The sequence below is a fragment of the Ursus maritimus genome, unplaced genomic scaffold (assembly GCF_017311325.1).
Source record: "Ursus maritimus isolate PB19 unplaced genomic scaffold, ASM1731132v1 scaffold_4, whole genome shotgun sequence".
NCBI lineage: Eukaryota > Metazoa > Chordata > Mammalia > Carnivora > Ursidae > Ursus > Ursus maritimus.
In genome coordinates, this window is record NW_024426552.1 from 71547810 (window position 1) to 71571194 (window position 23385).

The 23385-nt window shown below is 38.8% G+C and overlaps 1 protein-coding gene across 1 annotated transcript in view; it reads left to right on the forward strand.

Moving 5' to 3' along the window:
* Window positions 1–23385, forward strand: part of ATP13A4 (ATPase 13A4) — a 138848-nt gene that overhangs the window by 62466 nt on the left and 52997 nt on the right. Inside the window, exons 9-13 of the mRNA XM_008705149.2 lie at window positions 1778–1848; window positions 1938–2018; window positions 3696–3765; window positions 5298–5432; window positions 15721–15790. Coding sequence (XP_008703371.2) covers window positions 1778–1848; window positions 1938–2018; window positions 3696–3765; window positions 5298–5432; window positions 15721–15790 — 427 coding nt within the window. The remainder of the gene's footprint in view (window positions 1–1777; window positions 1849–1937; window positions 2019–3695; window positions 3766–5297; window positions 5433–15720; window positions 15791–23385) is intronic.

The following is a 23385-nucleotide window of genomic DNA, read 5'->3' on the forward strand; positions in this document are numbered from 1 at the left end:
TGTGTGTGTGTGTGTGTGTGTGTGTGTGTGTGTGTGTGTGTGCACTTCCATGGGCACACACAGATATTTATCAAACAGTGTTAAGATTCATTTAGTGTAACCCAGGTGTTGCAGCTTAGGGATTTAACCTCTATTTCTAGTTGTCATGTGATTGTACAAAGCATTCATTCACTTATTTACTAAAAAAATGTGTTGAACACTTATTATGTTTCAGCTTTATGCTCTTCCCGGTTCTAGAATGTATCTAACAATTATACGGACTGTACTATTCATGGGTATATAACACACTCAGAAGAGCCGCAGTGGAAATTAGAGATTATCTGCTCAGTTGCCTCAATTTATTCATGGGGCAACTAAGGTGTAGAAAAATTTACTTGAGTTTCTCAAGGACACAATTACCAGAGTAGCTACAAAGGGTAGAACCCCGTTTCGCAACGTTGGCCGCACATTAGAACTATCTAAGGAAAATTTAAAAATATTTATGGCCAGGTTGCAACCCAGACAAATGAACTCAGAATCTCTTGGGGGTGGAACCCAGACATTAGTATTTTTTAAGCTTCTTAGTTAATTTCAACGGGCAGCATGAGGTTGTAACCATCGCTCCACAACAGTATGACAGGCTCGCGGTCTCTCTTTGTACTCAGCTACGGCACCACTTGACGGAGATTCAGATTTGCATATAAAGTTACGGAGAGAAATTCAGAAACAAGAATGCCTAATTGCCATCAGCATTAACCTTACCTTTCCTTTTCGCTGCCCACTCCCTCAGACCCTCACTTCCTGGAGCCCATTTCCTTGCAAGAGCCTCCTCACCGTCTTCCAGAACCTGCGACCTGTCTCATCGCTGTCATTGACTCTTCTATAGTTTTCTCTGCAAGTCTAGTGCCTTAAAGAAAATGTCCTAAATACCTCCTCCTAGCATTTAATGCTGTACACACTCTGACCTTTCCCTTTCTAGCCTCATTCTCCAGTCTGCAGTCAAATAGGCCCGCTCGATTGCCCCTCCCCACAGCTAACTGGTGCACCATCTCTTTGAAATGCCCTCTTTCCTTCCCAGCTGAGCAAAAGGCTTCCAACCCGTCCAGGCTGCAGCTCACATGTCAGTTCCTCCACGATGCCTTCCATCATCTGCCCTCTTTCTATTTCTACAGCATTTCAATACTATAAATGTTACTTTAGTGTATTTTTATTTCTTTGACATGTATGTGTTTGATTATATGGCGTCGTTTTCTCTCCTTTTTTGAGATTTATATTTATTTATTTATTTTAGAGAGAGAGAGAGCACGCATGCATGAGTAGGAGAGGGAGGTGCAGAGGGAGAGGGAAAGAGAATCTCAAGCAGACTCCAAGCTCAGAGCAGAGCTCCACTCCGGGCTCCATCTCACGACCCTGAGATCAGGGCCCTGAGATCATGACCTGAGCCACAGCCAAGAGTCAGCTGCTTAATTGACTGTACCACCCAGGAGTCCCTAGTTTTCTCCTTTGTAACATTTTCTTCTCTTTTTGCATTATCAAATAGTGGAATGCAGAGACTGAATTTTATTCACATGCTATGCATATAGTAGGCCTATGATCCACATCGACTGAATGATCATTTCTAATAAAGAATGCCATTTGTGTATTAGGGAAGGTTGGGGTAAGTTAGGAAAGGATCATCTTAAATAAGTTTATTAGGGATCTATCTTTGCTTCTTCCCCAGATGCTTCTTTAGCCACCGAACTATTATGTGTTTACTGATCCTTAAACTAGAGACTTTCTTAGTACTTTTCTTTTGCAGGTGAGATGCATAAAAGTACAGAAAATAAGATATGTTTGGAACAACTTAGAAGGACAGTTCCAGAAAATTGGGTAAGTTGTTTCTGCAGTTTCATCCAAAAGAGAAATTTATTTCAAAAATATTATTTCTAATTATGTCTTTCTCATTATTCTTATTTCAGCTGTTTGGAAGATTGGCTCAGCTCTGCCAAGATACATCTAAAATTTGGATCTGGTCTAACAAGAGAAGAACAAGAGATTAGGTACCATGCCTATTGTTATCTATATCAGCTCAAAAGGACAGTTACCATTAGCTAAATAGAAAGCCCAGCACTTAGTTATCTTAGCTGGTCAATATCAGAAAACCCTGTAGTGCTCTACTCAGTATTGTTAAATTAAAGGCACGCACATGCATTGTTTCACTTCATTAGAGTAACCTTGTAGGGGAGGTGGAACAAACGTCCTTATCCTCCCGATGTAACACATGAGAAATCTGAGGCTCACAGAGGTTTGATGGCCCGAACGAGGTCACACAGATGGGAGGTGACAGAAGAGCTGAGTCTTAGGAAGGGCACAGGGTGGAATGTTAAGAGGGTAGCTGGGTGATGGACATGGGGAGGGTATGTGTTGTGGGGAGTGCTGTGTATTGTGTATGACTGATGAATCACAGATCTGTACCCCTGAAGCAAATAATACATTATATGTTAATTAAAAAAAAAGAGTCTCTCAAAACCTCATTGTGTGGTTTTGAGCAAGTTACTTCTCATCTCTGGGATTTGGTTGCTTAACTGTTAACAAGGGGAGGAGGAATCTGTAAAGTCCTTGCTGGTCCTAAGTTTCTGTGATTCTCACATTCTCCTCCACCCCATTTTCCAGTAATTGAAGGGACCTAGAGCCTTGCTGCATCAGCATCACCCAGAAGCTTGTTAGAAATGCAGAATCTTAGACCACACATCATCCTTATTGAATCAGAATCTTCACATTAACAAGATCATGAAGTCATCTGTATGAACATTAAAGTTCAGGAGGCACTTCTCTAATACATTTGGCCAAGCTATTTGATCTGAATGTCTATACAGAAGGCACAGAGAGGGTGGTCAGTGTTCCCAACAGCAAAATAACTCATAAAGGGCCATTGCTCTGTATAATCAAAGACACATATCTCTAGATTTTCAATTAAAGGGCTGTATAACAGTGTGTGAGAGCTATTTTTGAGATCCCAACATCTTTTCTCTCGTATTAAAAGAAATTCTGCAGCTTCCCAAAGCTGAATAGGGGTAGGAAGGTAGGTCTGGTAATTTTTTTTATTATAATAATATTTTTTATTATATTATGTTAGTCACCATACAGTACATCCCTGGTTTTTGATGTGAAGTTCGATGATTCGTTAGTTGCATATAACACCCAGTGCACCATGCAATACGTGCCCTCCTTACTACCCATCACCAGCCTATCCCATTCCCCTACCCCCCTCCCCTCTGAAGCCCTCAATTTGTTTCTCAGAGTCCGTAGTCTCTCATGCTTCATTCCCCCTTCTGATTATCCCCCTTTCTTTATCCCTTTCTAACCAGTAAAACGATTTTCTTGTAATGATCCCTCCATCCCACATCCACAAAGCCAAAGTTGGGGACAGAGTTGAGAGAGTGCCAATCTTGAGACTACTTGAATGAGGCAATGGCTAACTTAAATACCCAAATTGCCATCAGGGAAATATTTAGACCTGAGGAAGAGTCTAGTTCAGTAGATGCAGTACGATCATGTGTATTGGTTTTGCCCTTGGGAATTCTCCCCTTCCTCAGTTAGTTTGAAAAAGATGGGGGCGTTATGTAACAAGGGGGACTTTTGTTGATTGTGAGAAAGTGAATAGACCTTTGTTAGAATGAGTAAAAAATGGGTTTCATTTTTATTATTAATAACTGATCTATGATCTCTCCCTATAGGAGGTTAATCTGTGGGCCTAATACTATCGATGTTGAAATCACACCAATTTGGAAACTACTCATCAAGGAGGTAATCAATATTTTCTCTTGGTGCTGGCTAGAGAATAAAGAAGTTTAGTTCTAGTCAAAAGATCAAGAATTCTACTTGTTAATACGTAACTGCACTTTGGGATATTTTAAAAGAATACAAAGTATAGTTTCTTCATATCTCTTTTCTACTCTTTTCTTGGAGACCATCTTTTGCACATGGCGCCTGATACAGTATAAGATACAATGCTCATTGTATCTACTTTTCCTTTTATAACTGGATTAACGTACATTTCTTCTCTTTCTTTCCCTTTTAATCCTGTTTCTTAGTCTGTCTCAATTTTGTGAAACTAAAATAATAATTAAAAATTTAAAGACTCAGAACTTTTCTTATGGGCAACAATATACAATTTCCTCAGCATCTAAAATTATAGGAAGAAAATCATCTGCTTGGACTTAATAGTTTTCTCGATCTCAGTATGTGTGTGGGAGGAAAAAAAGGACTTGACCATCAGTTACTGAGTTGAATTTTTCCTCTTTGACTCTACCACTGGGCTTATTTTTCATTTTGCCATGATTATTATGAAACTATAACCATACAACTGTACTCTGGGTCTTTTCCTGCACTTCACTACTTGCTTTACAAAAAGCATATTAAACTCAAGGTACTTTCTCAATATTTCTAGCAAGCTTTCTTTCAGGCATGGAAGGAAGCAAAAGAAACTGATAGAAAATGTTTCTGTGTGCTCCTTTCCTAACCAAGGATTACTGTTCCCATCCTAGACAAATGGAAATCAACTAGAGACTATTGGAATAAGGGAGCAAAAAGTCTTAAACCAAAATAGGCTAACGACTGTTGGAGTTAGCCTCTCCTTTCTCCCACAGGGCTCTCGATGTTCAGTGACAGTTTCCCACTTTCAGCTTGGCTCTCTACTTATGAGAAATTGTAGTCTTCAACTTACCCATTAATCTAAAGTATCTTGATGGCTTTGACGATGGCAGGTGGTGTGTCATAGGGAAGAACAACAGACTCAAGAACATTTTAACTTTGTAAACCTGAATACTTTAACTCTGTAAACCTGAACTCTAACTTCACCCTTCTGATGGCCAGCACATGTAAACTGGACCTGGTAATATTCACACCCTACACCCTTGCGGGGGCCAACATGAGGACCCATGAGATATTACTTCGTAAATGATAAGGTGCAGCAGTGGTTAAAAGTAAGTGCTCTGGGGCCAGATTGCCTGGGTTCAAGGCCTGATCTGTGACTGTTGCAGCTGTGTGACCTTGAGCAAGTTTGTCAAGGTCTGAGGCATAGCTTCTCCATCTTTGCAATGGTGATAAGTAATAGCTTCTGGGTAATAAGGTAATTATGGAAATTAAAAGAGAAAATTCAGGTAAAGTTGCTTCGTGCAGTGTCTGGCACATGACAATTGCCGAATAAATGTAATAAGAATGAGAATACTGCGTGGGATGATTTGTGTCACAGAGATGCTTATGAAAGCAAACGAGTCAATGAACTGCTAAATATGAAGACTGAATATTCCCTTTGTCTTCCTGTCTTCTGCCAACAGGTTTTAAATCCATTTTACATATTTCAAGTCTTCAGTGTCTGTTTGTGGTTTAGTGAAGACTATAAGGAATATGCTTTTGCCATCATAATCATGTCCATCATATCCATAGCCTTGACGGTATATGATCTCAGAGAGGTGAGTTTTTTCCACCAATCTTGTGGCCGCAGAAAGGGAACGGTAGGGACTTTACTGAAATTTTGTTAGAAAGAAGAATCAGGAAATAGCCATTGCCCACCCCACAATAAATGCGACCAAGTTTGTGAATATCTAGCACAAATACTGATGTCGAATACGATCAGTCCTTTTCCTTCCCTCACATCCCAGTTCCTAACCTTCCAAGGTATTTTTTGCCCTCTAAAGAGGGCTGATCAGCCAGAAGAACTTACAAATATCTATAAATTGTGAATAAGCGAAAAAATATATCTTGAAGATGGTGGAAGAGGGTGGAAGGTGGAAAAGTCTACTTAATGACTCTTTTGCCCTTTCTGTTTGGTTGGTACCTATTTGTTAAAGCCCGAGTCCAACACTTGGCTTTCGTTATGCCCCCACCAGGGGATCTAAGTGTTTTTGGGGACAAATCATGTAGAACCGATTGGCTGATCATGCTCTCCCACTCTCAAAATTAAGACTTCAAACCAAATCTCTCCTCACCTTTTATGAGATCCCCATTTGCTCTTATTCCATTTTCCTCTAATTCAGCAGATAATCTCACCTCTTGTTCTACAAAGAAGATAGAAACTATAAGACAGGAAATTGCTCAACTCCCCGCTCTCCAACTGCCAGATGACCCTGTCCCTGCCTCCCTCCTGCCCTGCCCTCTCATTACAGAGGAGAAAGGGCCCTCTGCCTGGGCTTGCAATGGCATTCTTGCCCACCTGCTCAGGGGGCTTATGTGGTCACTGAATAACCTCCCCACTCCCTCCCCCAAGGGCCTTTCCATCAGTATGAAACGTGCTCAAGCGAGGTAACAATCCCTTCTCTTTTTTTTTTTTTTAAATGATTTTTTATTATATTATGTTAGTCACCATACAGTACATCCCCGGTTTCCGATGTAAGGCTCGATGATTCATTAGTTGTGTATAACACCCAGTGCACCATGCAATACGTGCCCTCTTTACTACCCATCACCGGTCTATCCCATTCCCCCACCCCCCTCCCCTCTGAAGTCCTCAGTTTGTTTCTCATAGTCCATAGTCTCTCATGTTTCATTCCCCCTTCTGATTACCCCCCTTTCTTTATCCCTTTCTTCCCCTACCAATCATCTTAGTTCTTATGTTCCATAGATGAGAGAAATCATATGATAGTTGTCTTTCTCTGCTTGACTTATTTCACTTAGCATTATCTCCTCCAGTGCCGTCCATGTTGTAGCAAATGTTGAGAACTCATTCTTTCTGATAGCTGAGTAATATTCCATTGTATATATGGACCACAACTTCTTAATCCAGTCATCTGTTGAAGGACATCTCGGCTCCTTCCATGATTTAGCTATCGTGGACATTGCTGCTATGAACATTGGGGTGCATATGGCCCTTCTCTTCACTACGTCTGTATCTTTGGGGTAAATACCCAGTAGTACAATGGCTGGATCATAGGGTAGCTCAATTTTTAACTTTTTAAGGGACCTCCACACTGTTTTCCAGAGTGGCTGTACCAACTTGCATTCCCACCAACAATGTAGGAGGGATCCCCTTTCTCCACATCCTCTCCAACAATTGTTGTCTCTTGCCTTGTCTATTTTTGCCATTCTAACTGGCGTAAGGTGGTATCTCAGTGTGGTTTTGATTTGAATTTCCTTGATGGCTAATGATTTTGAACATTTTTTCATGTGTCTGTTAGCCATTTGTATGTCTTCATTGGAAAAGTGTCTGTTCATATCTTCTGCCCATTTTTTGATTTGTTTATTTGTTTCTCGTGTATTGAGTTTGAGAAGTTCTTTGTAGATCTTGGATACCAGTCCTTTATCTGTAGTGTCATTTGCAAATATATTCTCCCATTCCGTGGGCTGCCTCTTAGTTTTTCTGACTGTTTCCTTGGCTGTGCAGAAACTTTTAATCTTGATGAAGTCCCATAAATTCATTTTATCTTTTGTTTCTCTTGCCTTTGGGGATGTGTCATGAAAAAGGTTGCTTTGGCCGATGTCGTAGAGGTTGCTGCCTATGTTCTCCTCTAGAATTTTGATGGATTCCTGTCTCACATCAAGGTCTTTCATCCATTTGGAGTTTATTTTTGTGTATGGTGTGAGAGAGTGGTCAAGTTTCATTCTTTTGCATGTAGCTGTCCAATTTTCCCAGCACCATTTATTGAAGAGACTGTCTTTTTCCCACCGGATGTTTTTTCCTGCTTTATCAAATATTAGTTGCCCAAAGAGCCGAGGGTCCATTTCTGGGCTCTCTATTCTGTTCCATTGGTCTATGTGTCTGTTTTTGTGCCAGTACCATGCTGTCTTTGTGATCACAGCTTTGTAGTACAGCTCGAAATCCGGCATTGTGATGCCCCCAGCTTTGTTTTTCCTTTTCAACAGTTCCTTGGAGATTCGGGGCCTTTTCTGTTTCCATACAAATTTAAGGACTATTTGTTCCAGTTCTTTGAAAAATGTCCTCGGTATTTTGATCGGGATAGCATTGAAAGTGTAGATTGCTCTGGGTAGCATGGACATTTTAACTATGTTAATTCTTCCAATCCATGAGCATGGAATATCTTTCCATCTTTTTATGTCTTCCTCAATGTCTTTCAAGAGTGATTTATAGTTTCTAGAATATAGGTCCTTTACGTCTCTGGTTAAGTTAATTCCAAGGTAACGTATGGTTTTTGGTGCTATTGTAAATGGGATGGATTCCCTAATTTCTCTTTCTTCGGTCTCGTTATTCGTGTATAGAAATGCAACTGATTTCTGAGCATTGATTTTGTATCCCGCCACGTTACTGAATTGCTCTATAACTTCTAATAGTTTGGGAGTGGCTTCTTTTGGGTTTTCCATATAGAGTATCATGTCATCTGCAAAGAGAGACATTTTGACTTCTTCTTTGCCAATTTGAATACCTTTGATCCCTTTTTGTCGTCTGATTGCTGTTGCAAGGACTTCTAGTACTATGTTGAATAATAGTGGCGAGAGTGGGCATCCTTGTCGAGTTCCTGATCTTAAGGGAAAGGCTTCCAGCTTTTCCCCATTGAGAATAATATTTGCAGTAGGCTTTTCATAGATGGCTTTTATGAGATTGAGAAATGTACCTTCTATTCCTACACTCTGAAGGGTTTTAATCAGGAAAGGATGCTGTATTTTGTCAAATGCTTTTTCGGCATCGATTGAGAGGATCATATGGTTCCTGAGTCTTTTCTTGTTGATATGATGTATCACGCTGATTGATTTGCGAATATTGAACCACGCTTGCATCCCAGGTATGAATCCCACTTGATCGTGATGGATAATCCTTTTAATGTACTGTTGGATTCTATTAGCAAGTATCTTGTTGAGGATTTTGGCGTCCATATTCATTAGGGAAATCGGTCTGTAATTCTCCTTTTTGAGGGGGTCTTTGCCTGGTTTGGGGATCAAGGTAATATTGGCCTCATAGAATGAGTTTGGTAGCTTTCCTTCTGTTTCTATTTTTTGAAATAGCTTTAGGAGAATAGGTATTATTTCTTCTTTGAATGTTTGGTAGAATTCCCCAGGAAAACCGTCCGGGCCTGGAGTTTTGTTATTTGGAAGGTTGTTTATCACTGACTCAATTTCTTCATAATTAATTGGCCTGTTTAAGGAATCAATTTCTTCCGGTTTCAATCTTGGTAGTTTATAGGTTTCCAGGAAGGATTCCATCTCTTCCAGATTGCTTAGTTTATTGGCATATAGCTGTTGATAAAAATTTCTAATAATCCTTCCAATTTCAATGGTGTTCGTCGTGACCTCTCCTTTTTCATTCATAATTTTAATAATCTGGGTCCTTTCTCTTTTCTTTTGGATAAGTCTTGCCAGTGGTCTGTCAATTTTATTGATTCTCTCAAAGAACCAGCTTCTAGTCCTGTTGATCTGCTCTACTGTACTTCTGGTTTCTGCTTGATTGATTTCAGCTCTAATTTTGGTCAACTGCTTCCTCGTGCGTGGATTAGGCCTGTCCCTCTGTTGCTGTTCCAGCTTCTTGAGGTGAGAATATAAAAACTGCATTTTAGATTTTTCTATTCTTTTGAGTGAGGCTTGGATGGCTATGTATTTCCCCCTTAGGACTGCCTTTGCAGTATCCCATAGGTTTTGGACTGTTGTATTTTCATTCTCATTGGTCTCCATAAATTGTTTAATTTGATTTTTGATTTCCTGGTTTATCGAGTCATTCCTGAGCAGGATGGTTCTTAGTCTCCAAGTGTTTGAGTTTCTTCCAAATTTTTCCTTGTGGTTGAGTTCCAATTTCAGAGCGTTGTGGTCTGAGAATATGCAGGGGATAATTTCAATCTTTTGGTATCGGTTGAGACCTGTTTTGTGTCCCAGAACATGGTCTATTCTTGAGAATGTTCCATGGGCATTAGAATAGAATGAGTATTCTTTGGTTCTGGGGTGTAGTGTTCTATATATATCTATGAGGTCCAACTCGTCGAGTATGGCATTCAAAGCCTTTGATTCTTTGCTTAGTTTTTGCCAGGGTGTTCTGTCTATTTCTGAGAGTGGAGTGTTGAGGTCCCCTACTATTAATGTATTTTTATTTATATGTCTCTTTATTCTGGTTAAGAGTTGGCTTGTGTATCTTGCTGCTCCCCTGTTGGGGGCATATATATTTATAATTGTCATATCCACTTGTTGAATACTTCCCTTAAGAATAATATAGTGCCCTTCTGCATCTCTAACTATAGTCTGTAGTTTAAAATCCAATTTATCTGATATGAGAATTGCTACCCCAGCTTTCTTTTGAGGTCCATTTGCGTGAAAGATGGTACTCCATCCCCTTACTCTCAGTCTGAATGCATCTTTGGGTTCGAAATGAGTCTCTTGTAGACAGCAAATGGATGGGTCATTTCTTTTTATCCAATCTGCAACCCTGTGGCGTTTTATGGGATGGTTCAAACCATTTACATTAAGACTGATTACTGAGAGATATGATTTTAATGTTGCCATGTTGCCAGTAAAGTCTTTGTTTGTATTGGCTGTGACTTTCTGTTCTGTATCACTCTTGGGGCCTTTTTACTTTTATAGAACCCCCCGTAATATCTCCTGTAGGGCTGGTTTCGTGGTTACAAAATTGGTTAGTGACTGGCGATTCTGAAATGTCTTTATTTCTCCATCAATTCTGAATGACAGCCTTGCTGGATAAAGGATCCTTGGCTGCATGTTTTTCTCTGAAAGAGCTTTAAATATGCTCCCCCAACCCTTTCTCTCATTCCAGGTCTGTGTAGACAGGTCTGACGTAATTCTGATGCTTTTGCCTTGGTACGTGAGAAATTTCTTTGCCCTGGCCGCTTTCAATACTGTATCCTTGCATCTAATATTTGCGAATTGCACTATGACGTGACGTGGCGTAGGTTTGTCGTGGTTGAGCTTGGGAGGGGTCCTCTCTGCCTCTTGGACACGAATGTTTGTTTCCCTTGCTAGATTAGGGAAGTTTTCAGCTACAATTTGTTCAAATATCTCTTCTAGACCTCTGTTTTTCTCCACCCCCTCGGGGATGCCGATGATTCTAACATTGGATCGTTTCATTGAGTCAGTAATCTCCCGTAACCTACATTCGTGGGCGTGGATTTTTTTAAGACCATCTTCTATTTTCATTTTTTCCTCTATTAACCCATCCTCCAATTCACTAACCCGTTCCTCTGCTTCTGCGACCCTGGCCGTCAGAGCCTCTAGTTTTGCCTGCATTTGGCTCATAGAATTTTTAATTTCTGTCAGATTCGCTCTCATTTCTGTCCTTAGGGATTCTATATTCTCAGTAACCTTTTCGTTAATAGTTTTTTCAATTCTACTCATCATTTTGACCATCGTTACTCTGAATTCCATTTCTGATAATTTGGTTACATCCATATCCATTATTTCTGTGGCAGAGGCCACAGAATCACTGTCTTTTCTTTGCTGGGGGGGGCTTCTCCTTCTTGTCATTCTGATGAAGAGAGGTTGCGGGGTTTCCAGAGCCCAAATTATTGACTGGGTCCCAGGCCGTGCCCCTTGTTTTATAGGGATCTTAGGGATGTGGGCTTCTTCTTTAAAGATTTTATTTATTTATTTATGTGGCAGCCAACCAGCGAGAGAGGGAACAGAAGCAGGGGAGTGGGAGAGGAAGAAGCAGGCTCCCAGCGGAGGAGCCCGATGAGGGACTCCTTTCCGGAACGCCGGGATCACGCCCTAAGCCGAAGGCAGGCGCTCAATGACTGCGCCACCCAGGCGCCCGGGTTGTGGGCTTCTTGATTTTTCAGCCTGCCTTCTGTGTTCTGGGGGAGGGGCCTGCCGCGCCGATACTCAGGCAACCCTGTTTGGGTAGAGTCTCCGTGTCCCCTGCGAGGGGGGATGGGGATGGGCACTCTCTGAGCCGGTATTTCCAGGCTTTTGTTCTCTGGCGGCTTTCCCTGGCGGTTTGCTGTGCCTCTTCTGAGAGTCAGAGCAGCAGCGGCCAAATTTCAGCCTCTGTCACGGAACAGAAGGATTGCGGCCCGTTCTCTACTAATGTTCTGGCCACTTTAACTCTGTTTCTGTTGGTGCTGCTCAACCCTGCAGCGTCCCGGGATGTGCGCCCCACACCCGGCGTCCCAGCCCTCACTTCCAGGGCCGGCGCGTCTCTGTCCTTTGTGTTTCTAACGCCGCCAGCCGCCCCGCGCGCGCTCCCGGATCTCCCGGTCTCAGTCTGGATCCAGTGAGCGCACCGGGATTCCGGGGTTCCGCGAGATGCCTGGTGGCACGCGCACCCGGCTCACGGTCTCAGTCTGCTGTTTTGCGGGTGCTCGACTCTCGAAGTCCGCGCCGCGCTCCCCGTGCAAGTGGCTCCGCTTCCCGGCGCCCGAAGCGGCTCCCTCCCCTCTTCGTTTATCTTCCGAGACAGCGTGGTTTCACGGCTCCCCGCTTCGTACCTCAATACTCAGCGCTGGAGATGTTCATTTGTAGAGATCCAGATGCGTCTTCCTGCGTCTCAGGCTGGTTCCGTGGTTGTTTAGGCTGGTCTGGTATCTATCCAGCTTGCCTCGGGGGACCGGCTGAAAAAGGGGTCCCCTACTCCTCCGCCATCTTAACCTGTCTGCAACAATCCCTTCTCTTGACCAAGCTTCTACCTAGCTACTACTCTAGCTCTCTTCTCCCTTTTACAGCAAAACTTCTTTACGCATGCTCTCCTCACTTGCTCATCTCTCTCTCACTTCTCTCTTTACTGACCTGATTTTCTCTCTTGTGACTCCATTAAAGAACTCTTGTTAAGGTCACCACTATAATTCTAAGGCCATAAGCAGTTTTAAATTTTTTTAAAAAAATTCCTTTTTTAAACTACTATTTTTTTTTGTTAGTAGAAGGAGAAATATATGGATACAATTTTTTAAAAGCTCAAATAGAACAATACAGTTGCATCAGAAACCAGGGATGTACTGTATGGTGACTAACATAATATAATAAAAAAACATTAAAAAAAAAAGAACAATAGAGTGTAAATAAAAGGTAAATATCCCACCCACCTTGATTCTCTCGGTATCCAGATCCCCTTTCTGAAGGCATCCACTGGGGCCAAATGTTCTATAACGTTTAGCAGTAGGAAACACATACACACAAACTTGTTTCACACAAATGGAAATACACTGTGATTACTCTTCTTCACTTGCATTTTTCACCTAATATATCTTAAATATCTTTCCATATCTGCACAAATATGTTTTTCTTTAGATGTACCATAATTTTTAAACCAACCTTATGTTGATGGATAGTTAGGTTGTTTCCAGTCTTTTGTTATTAAAATAATGACAATTCTTGCACATGTACCTGTTCACACCTCCACATATATGTGTATTTATAAATATATATAAATTACAAGTGTGCATAATTTATATTACATGTAGATATGTATATAACAGGTATATATGTCTGCTTATGTATAATTGGTACGGAGATATAAAATTTCTATACTTGAAATTACTTAATTATAAACTAAGTATATTATTTTAATAGATGAGGTCAAAATACCTCTTTCTTTTCTTAATATTTATTATGTTATGTTAGTCACCATACTGTACATCATTAGTTTTTGATGTAGTGTTCCATGATTCATTGTTTGCATATAACACCCAGTGCTCCATGCAATACGTGCCCTCCCCAATACCCATCAGCAGCCTATCCCAATCCCGCACCCCGCTCCCCTCTGAAGCCCTCAGTTTGTTTCCCAGAGTCCATAGTCTCTGGTGGTTCATTCCCCCTGATGTTTACCCCCCCTTCAATCTTCCCTTCTTTCTCCTACTGATCTCCCTGCTATTTCTTATGTTCCATAAATGAGTGAAACCATATGATAATTGTCTTTCTCTGCTTGACTTATTTCACTTAGCATAATCTCCTCCAGTCCCGTCCATCTTGCTGCAAATGCACAAAGGAATAATAATTTATCCTAATAGTAGATGAGTGTTGGTTTTCCTTATCTTTGCCAATATAAGTGAATATCTTTGCCCATAACTTTAACAGCATATTTTCCATTACAAGTTAATCACTTGCTCATGTCCTAAGCTGTTTGTATTTTTTCACTGCGAACTGTATTGGTGTCCTTCATTAATTTTTATTAGATTGTCGGTCTTTTGTTTGCTGATTTTATAGTCCCCCTCCCACAGTGGAAGTTTTTTTTCCACATTGCAGCTTTCATTAAACTTCTCAGTTGCATTTGACCGTTAACTGCTCCATTGCTTCTCTTTGAAGCTCTCTTTCCCTTAGGCATCAGAGACACATACTCTCCACCCTCTCTAGTTGTTCTTTTTCAATCTCTTTTTATAGTTCATCCTCCTCTACCTGGCCTTTCTCTGGGGGAGGGGTGTCTCAACATCAAGACAGTATGCAAACTATACAATGTATATCTATCTCGTATACAATGTGTGCTCTCTCTTCCTCTCCCCCTCCACTTGTGCAAATATGTTTATTGGTTTCATGTGTTTTCTTCCAAGGAAATTTTTAGGCAAATCAAGCGAATGCAAATACGTGTATTTTTTTTTATTTCTTATGTGAAAGGTAGCATCATTATATTATTTCCTACTTAGCTTTACTACTACTACTACTACTACTACTACTACTACTACTATGTCTTTTTGGCCTCTCATGTGAGTATATGGAGAGATTCTTCATTATTCTTATAGCCATATACCAGTGAATTCTAAAATGACTTTTAAATTTATATATATTTCAAATCCAAATATTTCTTTTGAGTTTGAGATTCATAGATTCAACAATCTATTTGATTCAAAGTCACTTCTTTAGGGAAGATTTCTATTGCTTCCATTGGCTATATATGCCCTAAAACCACATTTTCCCCCCTTATTACTGATAGTAATGATACATTTATATTTGTATTTGATTAAAAATATTTTTCCCAGTGGGTTGTAAATTCCTTGCTAGTAAGAACCATATCTTTTTTTTTTTTTTTTTTTGACCATTCCATCCCCACCTCTTAGCATAGTCCCAGGCACATAAATGTGGTTTAATAAATGTTGAGTGAATACAAAAATGAATAAAAGAATAAGTTAACAGTAGAACAGTCTGTCTTTCACCTTATATTATTCTACTAATCATTCTTAGGACGTATTAATCAGATTTGTAAATGATTTGAGGCTAGGAGATTTAGGGGGTGTCTTAAATGGCAAAATCAGAATAAAAACGTGACTATACTAAATGATTAAGCCTTTTAACTCCTAGAACCAGGTAGTTCTTTTACACAACAGTTTCTTAATAAATGTGAAATCTAATATAATTTTATTATATTTTTCTTTTCTGTCCTCTTATCGATTCACTCTCCGTGTCCTGTGTATTTCATATATTAAAATAACATATACTATGAGGATATAGCAGGTACCACCGAACTCCTTATAAAGTTATAGATGAGGAACTCTGGTGTGGGATAACTCAAGCCTGAAATAATGCTTAGTTCTCGAAGCTATATAGGTATAAACACATATCTCGAATGATTAAAGCTCTTGATGTTCTCTACTGAAAGAACTAAACACAAATTTATGGTTATCGAAAACGACTTTTAGTGAACCAAGCATGCCGGGAAATTCCTTTCTACCAAAGAACACATACTCCTTACTGTTGGTGAACAGCACAGCAAGTTGGACGACTTTTCAGTTGACTTGATAGGCTACTTAGTCTTTCGTTTTTAGCCGGTGTATTCAGTAGGGAACAAGACAGTGCCCTATCTTTAAAGAGACTAACACTTAGCTGAATTAATACCTGGGATGTATCCTCAAATACATAAACCTTTTTCTATTTTCCGTTCTTCTTTTTCAGCAATCGGTAAAGCTCCACCGTCTAGTTGAGTCACATAATAGCATTACAGTCTCTGTATGTGGGAAAAGAGGTAAGTTCCATTGTTTTAGATCTATGTGTGTTCATGTGCAATCAAAACAGGATTTAAATTGGTATCTCTGACTGTTTCTACTACTCTCATCTTCATATGCATTTTTTTCCTGTGCATTTACTTAAAGGAATGAGGTGCTTGAGACATTTTCACCTTAAAAAAACTTTATTGAGGTAAGATTGATATATAATCAACTGAATATATTTAAAATGTACAATTTGATAGATTTTGACTTGTGTACACCTATGCAACTATCCATGAAACTATTACCACGACAAAGATAATGACTATCCATTACCCCCAACGGTTGCCTTGTGCCTGTTTGTAATCATTCCTCTCAACCTCTCTCTCCCCATCCCTATCCTCAGGCAACCACTTTGCATGTTTAGAATTTTATATAAATGGTATTGTTCAGTAGGCATTTTTTGTCTTTTATAACATATATTGGGTTAATTTTATAGGGATCAAAGTTCTTAATTATTTTAAAATGCAACCATTTTGTTAAGTATGTCAATAGTTTATTCCTTTTTATTCTTGAGTAGAATCCCAGTGTATGGATAGACTAGTTTGTACATCCATTCCCCTTCATTTGGAAATTCGGGTTGCTCCTAATATTGGGCTATTACAAATAATGCCTCAATGAAAATTTGGGTTCAAGTCTTTGCAAGGACATACACTTTCATTTTGTATGGGAAAATACATAACTGTGGAATGGCTGGGTCATGTAGGCAGGTAAATGTTTAACTTTTCAAGAAACTGCCAAACTGTTTTCCAAAGTGTTTGCACCATTTTACATTCTTACTAGCAGTGTATGAGAATTGCAGTGGCTCCACATTCTTGTCTATACTCGGTATGGTCGGGTTTTTTTTTTTTTTAATTTTAGCCATTTTAACAAATGTGTAGTGGTATCTCATTGTAGTTTTAATTTGCATTTCCCTAATAACTAATGGCACTGACCATCTTTTCAAGTGCTTATTTTCTACTTATATATCTTCCCTGGTGAAGTGTCTGTTTAAATCTTTTGCTTATTAGGTTGTTTTCTAATTATTAACGTTTGAGAAGTTCTTTCTATATTCTGAATCCAAATCCTTTATCATGAATATGATTTTCAACAATCTTCTCTCACTCTATGATTTATCTTTTCCATTCTCTTTACAGCGTCTCCCAAAGGGTAGATATTTCTACTTCTGTTAAAGTCCAGTTCATCAAATTTTCCTTTTGTGGATCTTGCTTTTGTATCATATCTAAGACATCTTTACCTAATCCAAGGTTATTAAACTTTTCTACGGTGTCTTAATGTAAATAAGTTCTTAATACATAAGTTCTTAGCACATAAGTTCTTTTTTGTTGTTGTTAAAGATTTTATTTATTTAATTTGTCAGAGAGTGAGAGAGCATAAGCAGGGGGAGCGGTAGGCAGAGGGAGAAGCAGACTCCCCACTGAGCAGGGAGCCCGATGTGGGGCTTGATCCCAGGACTCTGGGATCATGACCTGAGCCAAAGGCTGATGCTTAACCGACTGAGTCACTCAGGTGTCCTGATACATAAGTTCTCAATGAATATCGATTCAATAAATTGAGGTGAGGTCCTTTTTGAGATTCCAAAAATGCATTTTTATAACAACACAATAGGAAAATATTGGTTATTTTCTTCCTAGAATGAGTTCATCAAATCCTTCTCAATATGAAGGGTTATAAGCTGGAGCCTTACTTGGAAATCCTACACATTTGGGAAATTTGTTAAAGGTTAGGGTAGATTGAACAGATTTAACAGTATTTAATAATTTTATTGCATAGGAAGGTGGGGAGTACAAAGTAAGAAATTTTCCTAAAGGATTGAATAGTCTGAACAATGCATGCCATCAGAAAGGATGAATACCTTCCATTTGCATCGACATGGATGGAACTGGAGGGGATTTTGCCAAGTGAAATAAGTCAAGCAGAGAAAGATAATTATCATATGGTTTCACTCATATGTGGAACATAAGGAATAGCATGGAGAACTGTAGGGGAAGAGAGGGAACATTGAAGGGGAAGAAACCAGAAAGGGACACAAACTATGAGAGACTCTGGACTCCGGGAAACAAACTGAGGGTTACGGCAGGGAGGAGAGTGGGGGGATGGGGTCGCCAGGTGATGGGTATTAAGGAGGGCACATGTTGTGATGAGGACTTATATACACAACTAATGAATCATTGAACAGTACATCACAAACTAATGACGTACTATATGTTCGCTAACTGAACATAAAAAAAAGAAATGACCCATAGTTTTCAAAATGGGATAGTAATTATGAATATAGCCTGGTGGATATAATTCTAGTCTTTCTTTATCCAACCCTATGAACATATCTATCTGGTTCCCAGGAGGAGAGAGGGCTATAATTAACAACTGCAACAGATATTTTCTTTTTCCTTTTTTTTTTTTAAGATTTTATTTATTTATTTGACAGAGAGAGGAGAGCCAGCGAGAGAGGGAACACAAGCAGGGGGAGTGGGAGAGGAAGAAGCAGGCTCATAGCAGAGGAGCCTGATGTGGGGCTCGATCCCATAACGCCAGGATCACGCCCTGAGCCGAAGGCAGACGCTTAACAACTGAGCCACCCAGGCACCCCGCAACAGATATTTTCTTATAACACAAAGAAGCAAACAAAAATCTATAAAATTTGTAGCCCAAGCAGAAATTATTTGGGTTTCAGGATTAAAATGTTAACTATAATGTAGAGTGATGTCCCCTCTCACACTTCATCTCAGACCTCCAAGAAATGGGGTTATTTACAAAAGGGGAATGTTCTGCATGAGAGAGAGAAAGAGAGATTCAGATCAAAGCAAGTGTTACTTTTTATTTTAGCAGTTGGTAGCAAAACCCAGGGTGTTTGCTTAGCTTTATTTACTTTTGGTGGCCAAGAGTTTGTAATTGCTACTGGGAAATTGGGTGCTTAGCAGGGCTTATAACCGAGTTAGCTTTGGTGAGTAGAGGAACATGTTTTTGAACTCATAAATAATCAGCAACAGTGTCACCAATTCCTTTCACAAGACTATTGGCGAAGTCCTAGGTGGTTAGCTGATAACCATGAGTGTATTGGTTTGTTTGTTTTCTCCAGGTATAAAAGGCCTTCTCCAGACTAGACATTATTAATGAGCCTTCTAATGGACAAATATTCTTTCAATCTCTCCGGATAGTTCTTTGCTCCCTACCATAAATTAGCATAGGTCTGGAATTCTAGTTTTTTCTCCCTCCAGGCACGATAGGAAAGTTAATGTAATAGGTGGACTTCTGCCCACTGTGAAGGTTTTCTCCATAGTCATTCTGGGACGCTTTTAAGCCAGGATCTAATACCATGAAATGCTTGGGATTCTTTCTTATCTATTAATGGCCATAAAAAGCTTCGTCTGAGGTCTTAGATGTGTGTTGAGGAAGAGACAACAGAATGACAGAATCGGGAAGACACGTTGGGAGGTGAGAAAACTGTTCCTGAAATTCACGTGGATTTTCAAAACTCCTTAGATCTTATTTCATGTGTAGCTTGATAAGCGAACGCTGTTGGGAACTCATAATTTATATGGCCAGTCATGTCAGATAATGTTAAATTCATGATAGATGGGTAGAGCCTCCTAACTTCTTGCAAGCCAAGGATGGTTTTTAGTCTCCTTTAGAGACTGATAGCAACAAACAAACAAAAAACTACATTGTTTTCTAGAATGTTCAAAGTTTTAAGTTTCACATTTAGATCTATATTGTATTTTTGAGGTTTTTTTAAATTGAAGTTCATTCTTTGCAAATAGACATTCAAATGCTCCAATACCATTTGTTGAAAATCCTATCCTTTCTCCACCAACTTGCCTTTGCATCTTGATAAAAAATCAGTTGCTCATACACAGGTGGATCTGTTCTGGACTCCCTGTTCTAGTCTACTGATCTATCTGGTTGTCTTTATACCAATGTCACCATATGGCTTTATAATTAGTCTTTAAAGAGGATAATATTAGTCCTTCAGCTTTGTACTTCTTTTTCAGTGTTGCTTTGGTGATACTGGGACCTTTGCATTTTCATATGACTTTTAGAATCAACCTGTCAATTTCTAACAAGAAAAAACATGATGAGATTTTGATTGGGATTGTGTTGGATCTATAGCTTAAATTGTGGAAAACTGACATATTAATAAATGTGGGTCTTCTGACTTATGGACATAGTATGTCTCTCCATTATTCAATCTTGGTTAATTTGGTCTTCTTTGATTTTTCTCAGCAATGTTTTGTAGTCTGTGTATGGGTCTTACACACTCTAAGATGCATTCCTAAATGTTTCATGATTTTGATGCTATTGTGAATGGTATATTTAAATGTATATGTTCAATTGCTCATTTGCTAGTAGTTTCCTCAAATGCGTGTGATGATTAGTCTCTATGATCCTCATGTCTGTATTCTGGAGTCAGGGAGACCTCTGGATTTTGTCTGCGTTCCCCCTCCCTGCACAGTGGCCTGGGAACTCTCTAAAGGCAGTAAGCTGAGCAATTGCAGGGCACCTTCACTTGTTTCCTGTCTTTTGTTGCTTATGGTAGGTGTTTAAAACCATTGTTTCATATATATTGTATGGTTTTGGTTGTTTCAGATGAGAAGATAAATCTGCTCCTTTTTCCTACATCTTGGCTGGAAGTAAAACTTTACCTTTTAAAAGTACCCTGGTCATTTTCTTGTTTAATTTTTTATGATGAAACATTTTGCATACATACAACAATGGGGAGAATAAAATAATGAAACCCCATGTAGCTATGACTTAGATTCAACAGTTATCAACACATTGAATCTTTTTTTTTAGACTGTTCCACTACCCCCCTCACTCTGGATTATTTTGGAACTATCCCAGATATCATATCATTTCATTTGAAAAAAATTCAGTATATATGTAAAGTATACAGATTCTTTTTTATTTCCTTTACCTAAAAAAACCTAAAATAACTCCATAATTTAAAAAAATCAATTATATAGACGGGTTGACATTTTCTCAAGTGAATCACAAGTGTGTGTTTATACATGTATACATATATTTTCAAATCAGGATCCAAATAAAGTCCACACGCTGCAATTAGTTGGTAAGTCTCAAGTTTATTTGAACTCTACACGTTCCCTCCTTTATAGCTCACTTTTTTCCTTGCAAATGTTTTGTTGAAGAACGTAAGTGGTTCATCCTGTGGCTTCTACAGTTTGGATTATACTGATTACATATTCATAAAGTTATTTAACATGATTTTCTATAGCTTGCACTTCCTGTAAATTGGTCGTTAGATCTAAGGCTTGAGTTTTTGGCAAGAATACTTCACAGTTGATACCGCATTCTTCCAATGGGAGGAACATACCATCTGATTATCTTCTTTCTGTGATTTTAACAGACATAAGTGTTTATGACCTAGATTAACTAGTTATTTAGGAGTTTCAAATTTCTACTTCTATCATCCCATCTTCACATACTAAGTGGAGTATTTTTGTAAAGAAAAACACCCTCCTCAACTATTTCATCACCCTGAGATTCAGTTTGTTTGAGAAAGACAGGATCAATATTTGATTATTCCCTTTTATGTACCACGTTCCAAAATAATGGGTTGATCCTCTAGCATTATCCAAAGGATTTTTTTAGTGTCGTTATGGGTTCATGATGTTAAACGTTGTTGCCACATTTCCATCCATGGCAATTTTTATTCTTACTGTGCTCAGACTTTCTCATCTTTGGTCATTGAGTGCCTCCTCAGGTGGGTTTCTGAATTCTTTTGCTGTGACCAAAGTTGTCTTTCAAAGTTTTATTGCTTTCTGATATGATATGATATTCCAAACTTACCTTGGATGATGCCTGCTCCAAACCTGGGCACATCTATTTTTCCAAAGAGCTCTTAGATGTGGTTAGAGACCTCAACCAGAGCACTCAGAGAGCTCATTTCTATGATGTTAGTCACTATTGCTTGGCTTTTTCAGAAGACAGACCTAGTCTTCTGACATTTCTTTTTAGAGAGGGAGAGAGAAAAGGTGGGCGAGGGGGAGAGGGAGAGAGAGAATCTTAAGCAGGCTCCATGCCCAGCACACAGCCTGACACGGGCCTCGATCTCACAATCCTGAGATCACAGCCCGAGTCGTAGTCAAGAGTCGGATGCTCACCCAAGAGTCACCGAGGACCCCCATCTTCTGACATTTCTAATTCAGGTTTATAACTATGGGCTTTTAACTTAACTTTGTTGATTGTACTTTTGTCTCTCCTTTATCTCAAAAGTTGCAATTTTCAATGACAGCGGCAAATTACTCATTTGCTCTATCCCTATACACAGTAATCTCAGAATTGAAAACCAAAACACCTGGGAAGAATATAATTCCTAAAAACAGTTTGAGATTTTGCTGGAGATCTTCTTTTCCCCTGTTTGTGATATACCATATGAAATGTACAAATTATACTTAAAAAAAAAACTTACGTTTCAACATTACTGAAAATGGTTCTTCTCTATATGGTTATGCCCGCAGCTTGATAGGTTCATCTCATTCATTTTGCCTTAGATTTTTAGTGTTAGCTTTTCAAATATATTTTATACTAGTTGATGTGGATATTATATACAAATACATTATATAAAATATGCAATTGTAAATTTCATAAAATTATATATTAAATATATAATCTATAAATTATATTAAATATATACTATATAAAATCATATAAAATATCTACATGGTTCAAAAATTAAATCTGTATGTCAAGACATTCAGGAGAGTCTGGCTCACATCCTTCTTTTGTCTACCTTTTGCACTCACTCTTTCTATAAGAACCATTTTTGTTTGTTTTTGATTTATTCTTACATTTAAAAGATACAAAGAAATTCTATATAAGATCTACATCTATATAGTATATGTACAGAATGGTGTATGTATTTGCACTGTTGTTTAGATAACAGGGATATACCACACACCTGTAGTTCATATTTGCTGGTGTCTTTGCTTTACATGCTTTTTAAAAAATATATTGAAACATAGTTGACATAAAATATTATATTAGTTTCAGGTATATTTACACACTGAACTATGTTTCCTAGGGATTCTTTCATAGCAGAATATAGAAATATTTTTTGCTCATCATTTCAGCTTTCTAGTACTCTCGTGTATGGAGGAACCCGTTTTTATTCAATCAGTTCTCTATTGAAGGATTTTATTTTAGTTTAGTTTAGTTTTTTACTATTACAGATAGTGCTGTAATAAAAAGGCTTGTGCATATATCTGTCTTTTCTTATTTCCACTAGTCTATCTTTGGCATAGATTTGGGGAAGTAAAATTGCTGAGTTAAAGAATAAATGCATGTATGTACATTTGCTAGATAGATGTTGCCAACTTTCTTTCCATGGAGATTGTAGCAGCTTGCATTTGTGCCAGAAATGTGTGAGAGTGCCTGTTTCCTCATAGCCTTGTCCACAAAATATGCTGGCATACCTTTAGATTTTTCTAATTAGCTAGGTGGGCAATGTTAGATATATTTCTTTTTTTTCTTTTTTAAGGAAATAACTTAAAACTCGCAGCAAAGTTGCAAGAATACTTCAAATAGCTTTTTCCCTGTGCCATTTGAAAGTAGT